The 18,167-nt window shown below is 41.8% G+C and overlaps 1 protein-coding gene across 1 annotated transcript in view; it reads right to left on the minus strand.

The window, feature by feature from the left end:
* Window positions 1-1,413: 1,413 nt before the first annotated feature.
* LOC130161316 (protein disulfide-isomerase TMX3-like) overlaps window positions 1,414-18,167 on the minus strand; it is a 36,604-nt gene continuing 19,850 nt past the window's right edge. Inside the window, exons 13-16 of the mRNA XM_056364533.1 lie at window positions 15,305-15,361; window positions 11,357-11,486; window positions 9,760-9,828; window positions 1,414-4,748 (exon numbers count right to left, since the gene is read on the minus strand). Coding sequence (XP_056220508.1) covers window positions 4,479-4,748; window positions 9,760-9,828; window positions 11,357-11,486; window positions 15,305-15,361 — 526 coding nt within the window. The 3' untranslated portion in view covers window positions 1,414-4,478. The remainder of the gene's footprint in view (window positions 4,749-9,759; window positions 9,829-11,356; window positions 11,487-15,304; window positions 15,362-18,167) is intronic.

Genomic DNA, 18,167 nt, shown 5'->3' on the forward strand with positions numbered 1-18,167 from the left:
GAAACGGGGTGTATTTTTTTTTACTCTAATTTGTTATTTCCCACTGGCTTTCTCTGCAGGAGAATCTGTAACAGCTTTGATGGGCAGCAAACATCTTCGCATGAAGTCATTTTCACACAGCCCTGAAGTTGAAAAGTTTTCTCAAAATATCAGGTCATTCAGAGGAAAACAACAGCAACAAGCTCCATCTATCTGACAAGTTAACAAGCGGCTATTAAACCCAGTTGAACCGTTGACGTGAAATCGCAGCACCAGAAATAGTGAGACGGGGCTATGAGAAATTATCTAACAGCTGATGATGGGGGGGGGGAAACACACACACACACACACACACACACAAAAGCGAGCGGTCTTCTGATGGGATGTGATATCTGAAAAGGGCAAATGCACCGACAATTTCTGTGGTTGAGGTTTTTGTTTTTTGTTTTTAAATGGCAGAAAACAGACTGACTTTAGCAGCTGCAGCCATCTATCAGCCATAATGGGGGGGGGGGGGGGTTGCATTTCTAGCAGGATCTGCAAAGACTCAAAGCTAATCAGCCATTTCTCATCTTGAGTGGCACAAACTGAGCTCAGAACAACCTTGAAATACAAGACCTAAGCATTAACTAGAATAACCATCTTACCTTGACCCTGCAGGCCACCCCAAACTGTTAAATACCCCCCATGTGAGTCAGAGATGAGATGATTACTATCTTGCCTTAATTTGCCATTTCAACATAAGAAAGGCGTCAGGACGAGCAGCAAAGTGTAATTGACCTTGTCTGGTGCACAAGATTGTTGGTTCTCTGTAAGAAAAGAGACAGCAGCCCTCCTTCATTTGCCACACGATGAAACTCATTCTCAGAATATATGGCGAGGTAATTGAGCGATGAATTACTTTTTGCATCAGCACCACTCAATGACACTGATTCTGATGTAGTAATATATTATCTCCCCCTTTGTGGTAATTTATCCCTGAAATGACATCCAATGGAAAATGAACGTTCCTCTCCTTTGTCAAACCTGAAAACAGCCAATCAAACTTCCCAACAGCAACACATTGGTCCCCCCCCCCCCCCCCCCCTTTTATCAGTGTGAGGGCCAGGCTTCAGGAAGTATATTGTGACATTGTGCTTTTTCATTATGTAAAGTCACGTTTCTCAGTTTGACTTGGGAGCCCTGTCATTCCCTAAAGAGAAGAAATAAATGAGTTTTCAAATCAAGCAATGCAATCAGCCGCGGTTAAACCTAGATCTCCAAAAATTTGATTATCTCTCCCATAATTGAGTAGACACCTCTACCTAAAATCAGACTGGCAGAAAAAAAAAAAAAACATTTATACGAGTGATAACTGGAGATAGATGAAGAACTAGATGTCAAAATGGAAGAGAGGTATATCAGACATGACAAAAGATACCAGTCAACAAGAAAAAAAGAGGACAATCTTTATTTCAATCTTTCAAACCTGTAATAAAGTGTGACACTCTCAATTCAAACCCAAAGAGGAAGTTTGGCAGAGAATGATAGGCAACTACAAAGACCAGAAGGCAAGACGAGGGCATGGTTTCCTTTAGTGCAGTTTCACAGTAATAATACAGATAACCTCTGTATATATAAAAAAAAAACAAAACAAAAAAAAAAAACAGGTGTGCTTAGGTTGAGGTGCCTAAGTCAATCAAGTTACAAGAGCTGCAAAAGCACAATGAAATGAGTACCACTGAAAAACGAAACCTGAAACCATCTTATTCCTCGGCTACACTTTGTAAAAAGGTTATAGAACTGGGGTAAGGATTAGGGATTGCTTTTACTCAAATATATATAATAAACAGCTCAAAACATTCATAACCATTTGAAAATTATCTGAACTCGAGGTCTGCTTAGTCGTCTGCTCAGCTGTCACTACTTGACGTGTGGTTGAAAGCTCAGGAAAAAGCTAAGAAGTCAACCTCTTGAGTCAGGATTACTCTGTTAACTGTTCCCAAGGTCAAGAATGAACTTTGACGCTCGGTCATCACCATGTATTGATAGTTCCCTTGATACATATCCTCTTTTACTCTTTTCAAGCGTATACTTAACTTCGGAGCTCTGTACATTAAATTTATGGAAGATCGCCACCACTCTCATGTCTGCAGTTTTTTATGAAACTAGAGCGAGCGGCCAATCAGCTGATGGTCACTTGCCGAGAGCTTCAGTCATCATTGCGTTAATATACAAGAGCGTATAAAACGCCCTCTGAGCAGCGCTTCTTCTTCAGGGCAGACAGGACGCCACAGTGACTCGGTATCGGAAAGTGATGAGATGGCACGGGGCTAGCTGGTTAGCATGCTAACTTCAGCAGAAGAAGTGATCAAACCAGAAGCTAAACAAGAGTTGACATTGGCGTTGCTTTCCACCGCTAGAGGTGAATAAAGGAATGAAATTTGACACTGAACTTGCAACGTTTCTCCTAGACCGATAAGTAAACAGCTGTTAATGCTAATGCTAGCTCTGGTAGCGATAGCAGAACGTACAATAGCTCCTTTAATCTGTACAAAAACTAAAGAGGAAACTGGCTTCTTACAGACATGAGAGTGGCATTAACTTTATCATCTAATTCTCAGCAAGTGAAAAAGCGTATTCCTCACAATTGCTTTAAATTAAATCAGTGTTTAGACAGTGCTCTTCTCAACAGTTCGTTTTGATCGGAAAAAAAAGGCAATATCAGGTATTCCCATGCACCAATCAAGGGTAAAATCTAACCACGGCTGTTGGGAAATTGGCTTTCGTTGCTACGGAAATTCCAATGTCAATCAAATCTGATAATTTAACACAAGACATTTAATTTTACACATTAGCCTATAAAGATAATAAAAACATGTTTTCAGGTGCTCTAAGTTGCCGGAGCTGCCACTGAAGCACCACTGGCCCCAAATCCAACTGTGCATTTTTCATCAAAATGGTATCAAGCTCGCTGTAGCAGATATTAGGAACACTTTTTTTTTTTTTCCCATGAAATAAGCGGCCAGGTAAATTGAAGAGAAAGCAATAACCTTTACTTGATTTCTGCTATTACATACACTTTGGTCACGAGGGTATGAAAATAGGATAGGGAAGGATTTCTAAGCCTGTAGCCGACTGACAATAGTGGTACTGTAACAAAAAAGGGGCAGAACTCAGGAGTAGGAAGACAGTCCTAATATTTTGTGTGCTTAGTATATGTCTCAGTGCATCAGGATGTAAACGTCAACCTGCCAACTGAATTCAATATAGAAACCAGTGATGGAGGACAGACTGAAATATGGAAACAGACAGAGTCAGTCTATCTGAGGAATATGAGTTGTTAAGAGCAGCAGGAGCTACTGATGCATGTTATAGGATTCTGCTGTATAGGTACAACCCATCTATAAATAAGAATCTTTCGCAGGTTGGTCATGTTGGGTTGAAATGGGTAAAAAAATAAAAATAAGAAAGAAAAGTGCCATATTCCAGTACCAGACAGACTGATACCAATTACCATTCCAGCTTTTTTCCCCCCCCATCAGCTGTTGCCATAAATGGACACTAACAGGTGGCTGGCGTGAGAAATAAGTTGAAATGCGTGACTGTCTTGACACTTTGCACCCCTAAAGAGAAAGAAGAAGAAATATTTTTTCAGGCAATATCAGACAATAGAGAAAAAAAAAGAAGAAAAAATAAAAAGCACAATTCATTTATGGCAGATTTTCCTTCTTGGGCACTTCCCTATGCTTTCTACACACATCAATCACTATACATGATGAGCCTACACTTTGGGTCGGGTGGGGTAGAGGTATACAAAATCTCTCAGTGTATTTATGTTCTATTCAATTTGAAAGCAAGATTCATCGGTTTCTACTACTGTAGGATATTATAGCAAAGTAGACTAAAATAAAAACCAGAAGAGAGCGGGATGTGACAATAAAAAGAAGAACGACCTAACGATGTCAGAGAAAGGGTCACACGTGGAACAGACCACTGGTTGGTTGAATCATAATAAATAAGTGTGTATGTTTGGTTCACAGCCATCCCTTCTTCTCGTAACATGGTCGAGGTTAGTGACTAGAGGCGACAGGTACTCGACTTTTTAATGTTTTTAACAATCTACTTCCTGTCTTTCTTTTTTGTGATATTTATTGTAACTTAATGTTTCTACGCTACGTTTTTATTCATATTAATCTTTCGTTATTCCATCGCTCTGTGAAGCAACTTTGTAACTTCTTCCTCTTGTAACTTTGTTTTGAAAAGTGCGATACAAATAAAGTTATTATCCCGTGTTTACACTCCGTCACTGGAAAGGCTGTTAGTTTTAAACGTGATTCGATGGCTTCACTGAGCAGCTGACCTTACACTCAACTCGTAGATAGGAGAGTCTGTGCTAGAGGGGCTTTGATGGGAAGTGAGATGAAAACCAAAGCAGAACAGTAATACATTGATATGTCTTTGAGTTTCATTTCACTGCATTTGACTAGGCCTATCATCCTCTATGTGGAGCCCCTGCGTTAATCTGTTTTCTTCTCCCCAGGATTCTTCTCTCCAGCGTCCTCTTCCTCGTTCTCTCCCTCTTCGGGGCCCTCCAGCTCAGCGGCGCGTTGCCTCTCCTCCTCCTCTTCCTCCTCTTCGTCAGTCAGGCCCTCCCTCTTGAGCGCATCTATGTCATCCGAACCGTCATCTGACTCAGCTGTGCAGATGCCGTAGCACATCAGGCTAATTACACCCAGCGGTAGGCCGAACAGGAAGCAGCCCAGCAGTGGAGAGCTGCGAAACACTGACTGATGTTGGAAAGGAAAAGATGAAAGGAAGACAAAAAAGGGGACGAGGGAGAGAGGGAGAGAGGGAGGGAGGGAGGGAGGGAGGGAGGGAGAGTACGGTGACAAAAGTAAAGTTTGACAGAGAAGAAGAACAATAGAGAAACAGAGAGAAAGGACGATAGTGAGGACAATATACAAGCTTGCTTTCTCAATTCAAGTTTGTTTACTCAAAAAACACAAGAACATTAACATTTTTTTTTTACTGTGCAAACAATGTAAATATACACATTAAATTAAAAGCGTTTTCACTTGCAAACTCTGGATCTGGTCTTGTTCCAGGCAAGATTCCTGACCTGCAGCTCCCCCGGTGGAGTCACTGTGTGCTAATTTGATAAAATGCTAATTTGCTCGACAGTCCGATCAACTTAAGTGTGCACAGTGACGTGAGAAGGGTCCGAAGGCAGCTCCAGCATTTAAACTTAGGGAACTACTTCACACCGGGGTGAAGTGTGCTCGGTGTACTGACGCACCCTGGAGGACGTACGAGTGTTACCTCATTAATACTTTGTTTGGCGGTCCACACTCGTCACTATCTCCAGGTTCTTAAGCAATTCGTTTCAATTTTTTTTTTAATCCCAACAAAGCTATGTTTTCTCGAGATAGGATACTTAATTACTCTGAGAAACAAAGCTTCGTTATCTCGAAATAACGGGATAAAAAAATATTCCCGAGTACGGCCTTTCTCGATTGGTTTTTATTCAACCTCCTCTGTTGCAGCAAAAACTGTTCAACAAAACATGTTTTGCAGAGATACGTCTGAAGACATCTGTGTGAAGTTATTGTTTCCCTCTTCAATAACTTCACACAACAACAAGGAGCTGACATATGAATACAATGTGAAGCTGAATCAGTGAAGAAAAACAAAATGTAATGTAATGTTCGCCGCTAAGTGTCTGGCGCTCTGGGCAGAATCTAATGAAGGCGCCATGTGTAGTGTGCCATGTGCACTGTAAATGATGAGTGCTTAGAGGAAACGAGAAGCACAGACAGTGGCCCACAGCTCTAATGAGTCAACCCAACCCTGACCTTATTTCTTAAGTTCACTCATTAATCAACAAAATGCCCTAATAATGAATCTCAATGTCTTTTATTCCACTAAGCCTGTTCGGTATAACAGAGCAGTCCTGGAGTGAGTTTCTGACTATTTACTAATAAGTGGAATAAGCGTTACATCTCTCTCAAACAGCCGGTGTTTGCAGTAGTAAAAAGCCTCCCATTAGCCATTATGTAGACTGAATTGAAAATCCTGTTTGGAGGGCAGATCAAAAAAATATTTGTGTGGAGAAAACGCAGACAGGCTTTTATGTTTTTAGCGGATGTACTGCATTTTTATTCATTCATTTATTCATTCATTTGCATTACGCCATTAAGCTTAGCGACTGTGTTTAGAAGGCAGGTCACAAATCATTTGCAGAAACAGGGGCACGCTGTAACATCGGAGCATTAATTAAATTTATGTCGTGTAATTTTAGAAAGTCTGTATTATGTTATACTGTTTGTGTTCTCTCTTGTACTCTGCTGTCATGTTTGTTTTTCCTTTTGTTTTACGCTGATGACCAGATTGGAGAGGTTTACTCTTTTATGTGCAATCCTTTGGGTCTCTTGTTCTGTTACATCGTGGAGTTTGAAGTGAAATAAATAAAGAACTCTCGCACTTCAAACACAAGCAAGAGGTCCACCTTTATACACCAGTCTGTCTGAAGATATTTTTTGCATCATATTTCCATCTTTCCATCCTCCCATCCCCACCCATGACCAAAAATGATCACACAGTAACTCCACCGCATGCACACACATACTTTAAAGTCCCCCTCCAGGCATGTTTTAAACTATGTAAAAATGTTCAGCTATGATTAATATTTTGTTTAAAATGGTTTTCCCCACATATAAAGTGAATAAGAATAATCAAAAACTGGGGATGGAAGCACATCTACGCTTCTGGATCAGGCCGTATGCCCCGCCCACATGCCCCGCCCACCACCACTGCCTGCGCTAGGTTGACAGGTGAAAGAGCAGCGCGTATTAAGATGGTCAGCGGAGGAAACATCGGAGCGACTTGGGGAGTTTGTTGTGACCAAAATCAGCAACTAGAAGACGTATCAGAACGGTTAGCATCTTTTATCCGTTTATGCTGTTTGTTAGCTTGTAACAGGCAGTGGCTGACAAAGTGTTAGCGGTTGTGCTAATGCAAACTCTCGTTATCTGTACTGACAAGGTTTCGGGTTTATTTAGCCCCGCCCCTCGTCTCCACAAGTTGACAGGATTGGTTCCTTAGTTTTGTGATGTATGAATCCCTGCCTGTCTGAATCTGTTTTTATGAGACTGTCATTGAAGTCCAGTCTTGTATTATATAAAAAACATCATATGGATGTTAACAAGATTAAAAACCTCTTTACATATTTCTCGAGAGTGAATCACTGGTACATTTAAATTGTCACTTCATCTATTTACTATTATTATCTATTTTTATATTGTGAATTGAACTTTCTGTGGAGCCAGTCCTTGCTGTGATAAAGGCACCTCTCATTCACATCAATATCCTGAACCTCCACATGAAATTGAACAATTTTATGACATGAACTGCTCCGATTGCTGCAAAACCCACACTCCCTCATTTCCTGTGGGTTCAACAGCAGCCGAGTGACTGAAGAACAACTTCATAAGATCTTCCTAAAATGAGCTTGGTGACAAAGGAGTCGACTGGCCTTAATATAGCAGGATCCATCAGAGACAATGCACCTAGAAGGGAGTATTCTGTCACAACGTCTGTCAGCCATTGAGCTGAGGAGACGAGAAATATTCACGTTCCCTCCAGTCACTGCCACTGGAAGAGGGATGGTAATTGCTGGTGCTCGGTGACGCTAGATGAGGTAGAGATGGGTATGCTATGCTAACACAGCTGGGCTGTGAGTCATTGGGCCTAATGTGGCTGCTTCCTCATGCTCCTGTCAGACTTGCATTTAGATCGTCTCTCCGGGGGCAAGGTGATGGCCGCTGCCTATCTGCTCTGTTTCATATCCTGTCACTGTGAGCGGGACTGGCCACGATGATGCCTGCAGCTCGCTAAATTTAGGAACACAAGAGGAGAACGGCATTTTCTTCACACATGGATACTTACGTTTGTGCAGCTGCAAATAACAAATTAATGTTTTTAAACCCTGCGCACTTTTGAACAGCTTAATTTGTTTAGTTTTTTTTAATTAAAATCTTCACCTGTCTGACATGTGTTATTCCAACTGTCAAACCTGACAGCAAAAGCATTAAAACATCAATAAAAAATTATTATAAAAGCTTTTTTTTTTTTAGTGCTTTAAGGTTAAGCCACTTTACTTTCTATGTCAGCTTATTTCTAAATTTTCTTTTGGGAGTTCTCTACATCCGCTTAAGGACAGTGTTCAGGGCAGGGTTAAGCCTTCCCCGTGTTTACAGTACAACTGTGTCAACTGAGGAGCACTACAACACAGCTGTATTTACATTCCTATCAAACCATTGCTAAAACAAACACCAGTTCTCCCAAAAGAACCGACTACTTTAGAGTAAAAGTGGGAGGAAAAACGAGTTCGGCCTCCTGACCCACCTTCTCCGACTCTGCTGCCCGTTTCTCTGTCCCACACTGTTTCTGCCTGCGTTGCATATTCTCACTTGTACGCCCAGTCTAGTCCTCTGAACGCTGCTATTCTCCCAGCGGGAACATGAAGGGCACTCGTGCATTCATCCTACACTGTTACAGAACTTGGAGCAGTATATATATATATATATAGTATTTACCTTTAATGGGAAACACGGTCAAGGTGAGGCGTGTAATAACAAATGGTTTAATTACAGAGGTAAAGAGAAACGTGTATTTCAGCAGAGCTGGAGCAAAGCTATCTCAGCTTGGTAGCAGTAGGTCAGTGGTGACAGACCCACAGAGAGATGAGCGTTGTTCAGCCAACAACAGACGAAGTGGTGTCTCCACCGTAGTGGAGCATTTAGCAGCTAAAGAACCAGATATCTCCCTCGGCAGCTGGTGGGGAACAACACGGAACTAAAAGTTGTGTGTATATTGAACTAAAATTCATAAGGTAGCCAGAAATGCAACTTCATATTAATGCTAATGTTGCTAGATGTCCGCTGGAAGTTTCCTGTATCAGCTTTATTAAGGTTTATGTGAGCATTATGTTTACAGCTTGTTGTGCTGCTCCTAAGTGGCCAAACTAATCTATTAATCCTGGTTTAAAGGAGCTATTTGTAAGTTTAGCTTTTGCTACATAGCTAACATTAGCATTAGCAGCTGTTCACTTACCAGTCTAGAAGAAACGTTGCAAGTTCAGCATCAAACTTTATTCCTTTACTCAGCAAGAGGTAGAAAAGCAAACGCTCTTGTTTTGCTTCTATTTCTATCACTTTTTTTTTTTCTACTGAAGTTAGCATGCTAACTAGCTATTTCCAGTCCAGCTAAACCCCCTCGTCACTTTCCGATACCGAGTCACTGTAGCGCCCAGGCTACACTGAAGAGGTAACGCTTTTCAGATGACGTAGTGTGACCTCTTGTTTTTTTAAACGCAACAATGGCTGAGGCTCTTGGCAAGACTGCTAAGTAAACAGCTGTTGCTAACACTGGCTATGTAGCAATAGCAAAACTTACAAATAGCTCCTTTAAGTAAAGCTTCAGTACCATATCTATTTAAAAAAATAACATTATAAACTGATACTGAAGATATCTGAAGTGGTTTTTGGAGCTTTATTTTCTGTTCGCTGGGATGATGATGATCATGATATCATGCAAACCGACTTGTTTTCAACTATTTTGTTTATTATTATATTATAAATATGATTATTCATTGTTAAATGGTTTAGATTTAACCTCGTGTGCATTTCATTTAAGCACTTACGTTTGAGCATTTGGAACCTGGAGCTTCGTAAACCCTTAGGAAATACTCTCTAGTAGTGTCTACATGTAGCAGCCCAGAAGGAACCCTCTGCAACTTACCATAATGGTGGATCTGGCATCAAAGGCCACACGTTTGATCCTCTGAATGATGCCATCGCCTCCATATGCCTGCAGGGAGAGAGATCATGGAATGGAAACAGAGCTATTTCTATTTCTAGCCCATCCCAATTTTTATATTCACCACCTATGTAGCACAGAGGCAGGGTTTCATCCATTCTTAAGTTTGGCATCTACAATGTGATGCAATTACTTGGGGACAATCCGTAAACAAAATTAATTGTCAACATGTCAATAAAATCTTCTCCGACTGCTCACACAGTACCCACACTGAATAATATAGTGTCAGGTGCCCAGTTATACGCTCACTACATCCCAGACATTTAAAATATTGTTTCATTAACCGCTTCCCTGCACAAAATTATCTGATGTGCTCGACTCTGGTTTGTTCACTGTCCAGCGGTTCTGCTCCGTCTGAGCTCATTTGCTGGCAGAAGCACCTGGGCAGTCAATGAGTGATCTGTCCTGATGCTAATTCATCAGGATGGCCAATTAGTGAGCTCTGACTAAGCAGGACTTTGTGCGAAAGGAGCTGAAGGTGGGCATGAGATAATTTTCGTGGAAGCAGCTGTTGCTCAGGCCTGCGCCGTGCGAGGACTGCATAAGTAGTTTGAGAAGTTTTTTAGAAACATTTTCAAAGCATGTTGCTGGAGTTCTTTCTCAATTGCAAACAGGCAAGAAGACGGAGGACTTAAAGAAATTGTAGTTGGTCTATGTACCACAAGAGCAGAGAGTAGGGATTTAAAAAGTCTGTCAGCTCCACCGTCCTCTGGCTGGTTCATGCTTCATGCGTGGCTAAACACGTCGTCGTACCTTAGTTATGAAATACACTCAAAAATTCTACAACTTTGCTCATGACTATGGAAAAATCTAACACTATTATAACTTTTTTTTTTTTTTTGCAGAGTTTGCATTATCTTAAATTTAATTTAATGCATTTATCACACATTATTCTGTGTTTCTACACGGAGCACAAACCAGCCTCGAGGCACCTCTTGGCAGACATTAGCAGCATGACGTGAAGAGGATGAAACTGTCCTGAGTTTTGGCTGCAGGGAACATGAAGGTTTCTGTTGCTGTTTATTTGGTGGGAGGTGGTTTGTTTTGCCAAGCAGAAAATAGCCAAGACCTTTCTTGGAAAAAAATAAAAAAGGACAGGACCTCTGGCTGTTTGGCTTATGGTTTCATACATCTGGTGACGTTAAGTGTAGCGCAGGGGAAGCGATGACATTTCTTTTCCAGATTAGTGTGAACACTATAGTACAGGGTCATGTAGTAATCTCGGTGTTTTACTTAGAAGATGGAATTATTGTGGATAATCTGTTCAGGGGGGACGGCAATATGAAATCTAAACATGTAAAAGGAGATTGGAAATATACCTCATCTGGGGAAAATATTTTCCACAGGGGACTTAAAATGCAAAGCAACATGCTTGATTAATGAGGACTACTAGTGTGATTACAATGGTACAACCCCAGGGAAGAGGGAGGGAGAGGGGGGGTGTCCACCGAGCTGAATGCCTAAACAGGAAGCAGGAGAGAGATGGGGAGGGAGGGAGGGAAGAGGAGAAGATCTGGACCTGTGCAGAGCCGTTCAAAACGCTGCTGATGAATTGGACCAGCTGCTCCAGGGTGTCCGTCGGCTCGCTGGGCAGGAAGTACTGCTCGTTGGATGTGTTGAGGATGACGACAGAGGGCACCGTCACCTCGCTGAGGGACAGGGGGAAAAACAGGAAACTCAGCTTTTAATCTTCTCAACCTCAGCGCCGGCTCGGCTCGCCGTTATCAAAGCGCATCATTAGATGGGAACAAATTGTGGTTTCTTAAAGAACAAATGGTAACACAATAGTGAGATAAACAAACCCCTCTGTGCTCAGAGCAACCTAACTTTTCCCATGGGTGTTCTTTCAAAGAGGGGATTTTTTTCAAAAGGGAGAAAAGGCAACGCAGCCTGGCCTATTTCAGCGTGGCATTTCCTCTATCTTTTATGCAAACAGTGTGCTACTCAGGGGCTTTATGGGTCTGTGCTGGTCACATTTAAAGAGACCTTTACAAATTACAGCTGACAAGTGAAACACAGGGGGTCCAGGGGAAAGCAACTCTGCATCAATACTGAGACACATACAAAACATATACAAAGACGCCCAGTGGTCCAGTGAGCATTTGAACAGAAAATACAGAGGCGGAGGCGTAACACACCGTTCCATCTCCGGCCCACTTATTTTGACAAATCAGCGGAGGAATTACAAAACTCTGAAATAACAAACAAGGTCAAATAAACAATCCCTCTTTCACATGTTTTGCACAACACCAAAGCGTGGCTTAGATAAGGTGTCCTAGCGCTTGGACACACACACACACACACACACACACACACACACACAGGTGCACACAAACAGTCCATCACGCCTCCGCCACCTCACATCCCCGCCGTGTGACTCAACCCGGCAACAAATTGCACACCCATGCACACGTATCCATCACTGTCCCAGTCCACCACCCAGCTGAGATCAGGAGTGCAAACACACAACATCTCGCCACTCTTTCCAGCTGAGATTCGCAATTACATGTGTACACACACACACACACACACACACACACACACACACACACACACACACACATTATGAATGTGCATCTCCATCTGACATTCAGCCTATTCCAACAGATGGCATCCATTTAAAATAAATATGGATTAGCCTATTCACCTCTGTGTGCGAGGGACTGCTGGGGGTTTGCTGCCCATAATGAAGGGCTATATACTGTACTCTATAGAATTACAACTGGCAGAAGGCGCACATTTTTTTCCCTTTCCGCTGCCGAAAAACAGCTGCCATATAATTAGGGAATTTTTTTTTTTATATTAAAAGCATGCAGAAAGTTTATCCAAGCCTAGTTTGGCATTAGCCTAAAATATCGTTTTCATATTTGACGTGATTAAGACTTGGACGTCCTCCAAAAGAGGTAAAAGCAACAGTTCAGGGGGATGGAAACATTTAACCTTCTTACCTGTAATTGTAAAATATTACATACAATATATTTCCCATATTCATGCCTGGATCTTCTATGATTTCAGACACCCCTGAGGTGGACCGTACCATTTTCTAAACCATGACATTCTCTGCTCCGGCGCATCACGCAGGCAAATTGAGACAATGAAGGTAAATGTTAGTAGCAGTAGCTAACTACCTAGCTTGTTTAATACACTTTACCTTCTTAGCTTCAGAGTTTCAGATTTAGAAAATTGTCAACAGATGAATGCTAATGTTAGCTAGTTACTAATTTTAGCTTGAAGTTACCGTTTAGCTAGTTTCTAACTTTAGATTTATTTTACCATTTAGCTAATTAATGTTAGCTAGTTTCTCACTTTAGATTTATTTTACCGTTTAGCTAATTAATGTTAGCTAGTTTCTCACTTTAGATTTATTTTACCGTTTAGCTAATTAATGTTAGCTAGTTTCTAACTTTAGCCTTAAGCGACAGTTAAGCTAACTAGTGTTAGCTAGCTGTGGTGGTTTAGTAAGTCTAGACTTTTACCTTTTTGATATTGGCTTCTATAATAGTCACCCTCTTTATTTTCTCTCAGGAATTCAAGTATAATTTTGAAGTACTTGTACCTAACTTAAATATTATTCTTTCTAATCCACTACATATATTTGGTGTTTTTCAGTTTGGCTGGTATTGTTTTTACCTTGTGTGTCATCATGGCAAAAATGTGGTCCATCACAATCTGGTCTCTAGTTGTTGTTTCTACTAATTAGTGAGATTCTAGCTCATTATCAGCAGTTCATTAGTTCTTTTTTCCACATTTACCAGTTTTCTTTTCGTTTTCTAGTACCAGAAACTGTTAATTATTGCAAAAAGGAAGTAATTAAAAACCTAACTGTAAACTGTGATAGATAGATTTTGCATGTGGACATAAAATCTGGACAATCAGTTGAAACTTTCTTTTTAAACCCTCAAACAAAAAAAACAAAAGAATCATGAAATTGGCATTCATTGTGTACTGAACACCAGTTCCACAATAAATTCATCAGGGGTTCCACAAAAGCTATCTTTAGTACACAGATCAAACGACCTGTAGTTAGCATTTTTCTAGTCATTCACCTCTTCCCTTCACACACACACAGACTTTTCAGTCACCTCACATCTTCCTCTAGTGCTTCACAGCGCACAATGCATTCCATATGAGGGGTTAGCAATAATCCAACGTTTAAACAGAGGCAGAGGCAGCCTTGGACTTAAGAGTGGTGCTCATGTTGTTTGTGTGTGGGTATATACTGTATATATATATATATATATATATATATATATATATATATATATATATATATATATATATATATATATATATGTGTGTGTTAATGAGTGAGTGTGTGTGTGCCTCTGGTGAAAGCAGGGGCAGCCTTACACCAGACAGACCGCTGCCAGAACACAGTAATCGCTGTGATGACAGAAAGACGGATAAAAAGCCATCAGATTTATTTCCATGGCCCTCCTAAGGGAGAGGATTAGTGGACATTGACAGGCCAGGATTTCATTCCTAAAAGGAGGGCAATTAATCCTGTGCTACGGCGGCCAAATTCAGTCCTGTAAAACCCAGCGAAATACACATTGTATGTACTCATACAAAATTAGGAAGGCTAATCACCTCTTTTATCCTTAAATATAAACACCCCGCCTGTCTAAGTGTGTGTGTGTGTGTGTGTGTGTGTGCCGGTCGAATGTGGATTTGAATACGACTCCTACTGTACTAACTGACACATTTCTAATTACACAGGACCTGGGAGACCATGTCTGCTATAATCTCTCTCATGCAAACAATAACATGCTCAAATTAAAATAACATCCTGCAGTACTCGCAGATTCTCAACACAAACATACACACAACATTATACAAAAGACGCACATAATTAGACACTGTGCGTTGGTGGACGTAAAAAAAAAAACAGACATGCCCGCTGCTGCGGCCCTCGCCGGCCTGGAACACTAGCGGGGTTCTGTCTAATTAAAAAGTGGAGGATGTCAGTAGCGGGGGGCCTCTCCGAGCATGACACCCCAAACAGTCGGCCTCTGGCTGGGCTCAACTGCAGCAGGGTCTTTCTGAATCATTAGCGCTGCTCTTTGGCAAGCTATTAAAAACACACGCCTGCTATAGATTTAATCCATAGCCTTATCTGTAAATTCCTCATACATTCCCCGTCTATCCTGCTCTCACTCATGCAGATTTTCAAGAGTGTGTGCATCAGTCTGTGCGTGGTGATGGCGGCGGCGGCGGCGGGGGGGGGGGGTTTAAAATTGCAGAGAGCTCTGAAAAAGAAATGACACTCCTGACTGTGTAATTGACTTCTCCACGAGAGAGCATCTTTTAATGGCAGAGGCTGGCATTTTCGAGTCAGCGCGGACCTGGATAAGGAGCTGACAGAAGGTGGTACGAGGTAGAGAGAGAGAGAGAGAGAGGTAGAGAGAGAGAGAGAGAGGAGGGTGACATGAGAAGAGGGAAGGGAGGCTGGATATGAGACACTCACCCCATAATGAGGCTGTTAATGTAGTCATTCCCATCCATGTGGCCAAACTGGAAATCTCTGGAGATGCAAGACAAAAAAAAAAAAAAAAAAAATCAGTGGCATGAGAAAGCGAGACAGAACATCAGAAACAGAAACACACAGAACAGAATAAAACGAGCACTTTTTTCCCCTCCCCCTCGTCTCCCTGGACTTTATTTACCTCGGACAAACCGGGACACAAACTCCCCGGCACAATAAGACACAAATATGAAATCACGTTGAATGGAATTGCATGGTCTCGCTGTGGAAACCTGGGATCACGTTTGTCACTATAAGCAGGGGTGGGGGTGTGTGGGGGGGGGGGGGGGGTATATATCCCCAGAGCTCCGTCATCTGCCGTCTCCTGCTTCTCCTAATCTTTTCCAGCATAGAAAAAGGACTCAGGTGATTTATCTAAACGATAAGGCTGGAGGAGGAATTCAATTTGTATCTCATTGTACTGCACTATGTCTGAGCAGAGTGTATTGTGGGTAGACGAGGAAAAGGGGGGGGGGGGGGATTTGCACAAGTCCAGGGAAGCCGGTGACTTCCACTGAATGACTGATTATAGAGGCCTCTACATATATATTATATTCATATTGAGTCATAGCTACATCTAGCACATTTGTCCCGTGGGCGCTAAACAATACTGCCAGCGCTTCTACCAACGACACGATTATGGAGAGTCTGAACCACAGTATGTAATAAATCCAGCGGATGCAGTGATAAAATCATTCTGCGTTAGTGATCTCGCCGACAACAGTGAGTCGGACCGGGAATAAAAGCTCATCAAAAAGTCGGTTTGTAACTTTTGCTCTGAAGGCTGCAGCTGTGCGAGATGTGGTTTGGAAATAGTTGGAAAACGATCCACTTAAATATTTATGGATCCGTTTCCCATGTATGTCCACCCCTCCCCCACCCCCTGCTCCCAGTGACACGTCTTGGCCCGTCCACCGAGCAGGCCGGCCAACCACAGAAATAAGTAACTATGAGTAACTGAGAAACTTGTGTATGCGATATGAGGTTTGCAGCAAGAATGTGCAACAGATATTCTGGTAAATCCCGTCAGACTGTGCAATAATGGAAGATTTTCGCTGTGTAGTTAAATGTTCTCTGTGGAAATGAGTAAGTGCCCTTTTTAGCCGGTCAACAAAATATTTATACTTGTATTTATTGACGTTCTTTGTCATGTCTTATGTTTCTCAAGGGAGGAAAGATGTTTTTTTCAACATTTCAACAGAATTAAAATTCCAGGGAAAGTGGGCGCCACGTTACACAAGGTGGTTTATAATAGACATGAATATTTCACAGTAAAAGTCACATGACCCTTGTCACCAGGAGGCTTTCAAGCTCGCAGAAACACTATAAAATAAAAAGGTGTTTTTTGTTTGTTTTTTTTGTGGAGAGAAATAACGGATGAGCAATGAACGATTGCACAAAAGCAATGCAGTATATGCTGCATTGTTTATGTTTTTGGCCTATTTATCGATGAACGGGGGGGGGGGGGGGGGGGGGGGGGGGGGTGGTACTGGATTCACTGCCAGGCATCAGTGTCTTTCTTCATACGACCACTGGGGGCCACAAAAGTCAACAATTTTTTTAATTCACAACGGCTTCGAGATATTCTTACACCAGCACTAAATTAATACACTTGGGCCATTAATCCACTTCTAAGTTTATTTCATCATTTATTATTTTAACATTAACATTAATGAAATTTGCCTAATTAATCTTGACGACCTGCAGGTCCAATTTGAAAGTTAGCTGAGCAGCAGAAGATCGGAAATGTTGATTGATTGATTGATTGATGGATTGATTGATCCTGTGATGTGTAACACTTTGTTCTATGCGACATCATCACTTGAATTTCCCCTCCTTTGTCTGTGACATCATCACCATTAGAATTCCCCGCCTTTGAGCTATGACATCATCATCATCATCATCACTCAAATTCCCTTCTTTTGATCTATGTGACATCATCGTAACATCATCGTTAGAATTCATTTGAAGTTCCACGCCTGTAAGTGAACCGTTTTAATTAATCAATTAACTGATTAATTCATAAATTGATTTGAAGCACACTGAGAAAAAAGAAAGAAAAAACAAACATCTCTTCATGGCTCACCACATGAATGTCCAGTATGAGGCGCAAACTGAGAAAGAAACAGCAGAAGAAAGTTTACGGGAGGAATTTGAACGGCTCAAAAACGTTCTGCAGAGCGAACGGGCTCAGTGGGCCGAAGAGAGACTGAGGGCGAGGGAGATCGAGGAGACACTCAGAGACGATCTGGACAAGGTGAAAAAGATGTTTGTCACGTACGATGAAGCGATCAGGGAGACGGAGTTGTTAAAGAGGTACTCAAAGCAGAAAACAAGCAACTCTTATGCCAGTGTTTCGCGGAAAGGCGCGAGGAAGGAGAAAGTGCTGCTGAAGGAAATCGAACGGCTGAACAAACATCTGCAGAGCGAACGAACGAAAAGGACAAAAACTAAAGAAAAAATGAGGGAGAATGAGAAGCAGCTCAGAGAGGAACTGCAGAGGGTGAAAAGACGACTCATGACTCACGAGAGGTGCATGAAGAAGTGCGAAGTTCTGGAAAATCACAATCTGGAGCTCGGGTCGTTGCTGAGACGGGAGAGGAGGCTCACGGCTGAGCTGCAGCTCGAGGCCTCCGAAACACAGGAGGACTTCATCAAACTTCAACAAGAACACAAGGAGATGAACGCACTCCTGGAGTGTGAGAGCAAGACAAATACCGACCTTCAGGTGATGATCCAACAGCTTAAAGAAAAACCAGAGAGGCAGGAGAAGACCACAGAAGGAGAGAGCAGCCAGGATTATGAA

This window comes from Seriola aureovittata, chromosome 20, assembly GCF_021018895.1.
Source record: "Seriola aureovittata isolate HTS-2021-v1 ecotype China chromosome 20, ASM2101889v1, whole genome shotgun sequence".
NCBI lineage: Eukaryota > Metazoa > Chordata > Actinopteri > Carangiformes > Carangidae > Seriola > Seriola aureovittata.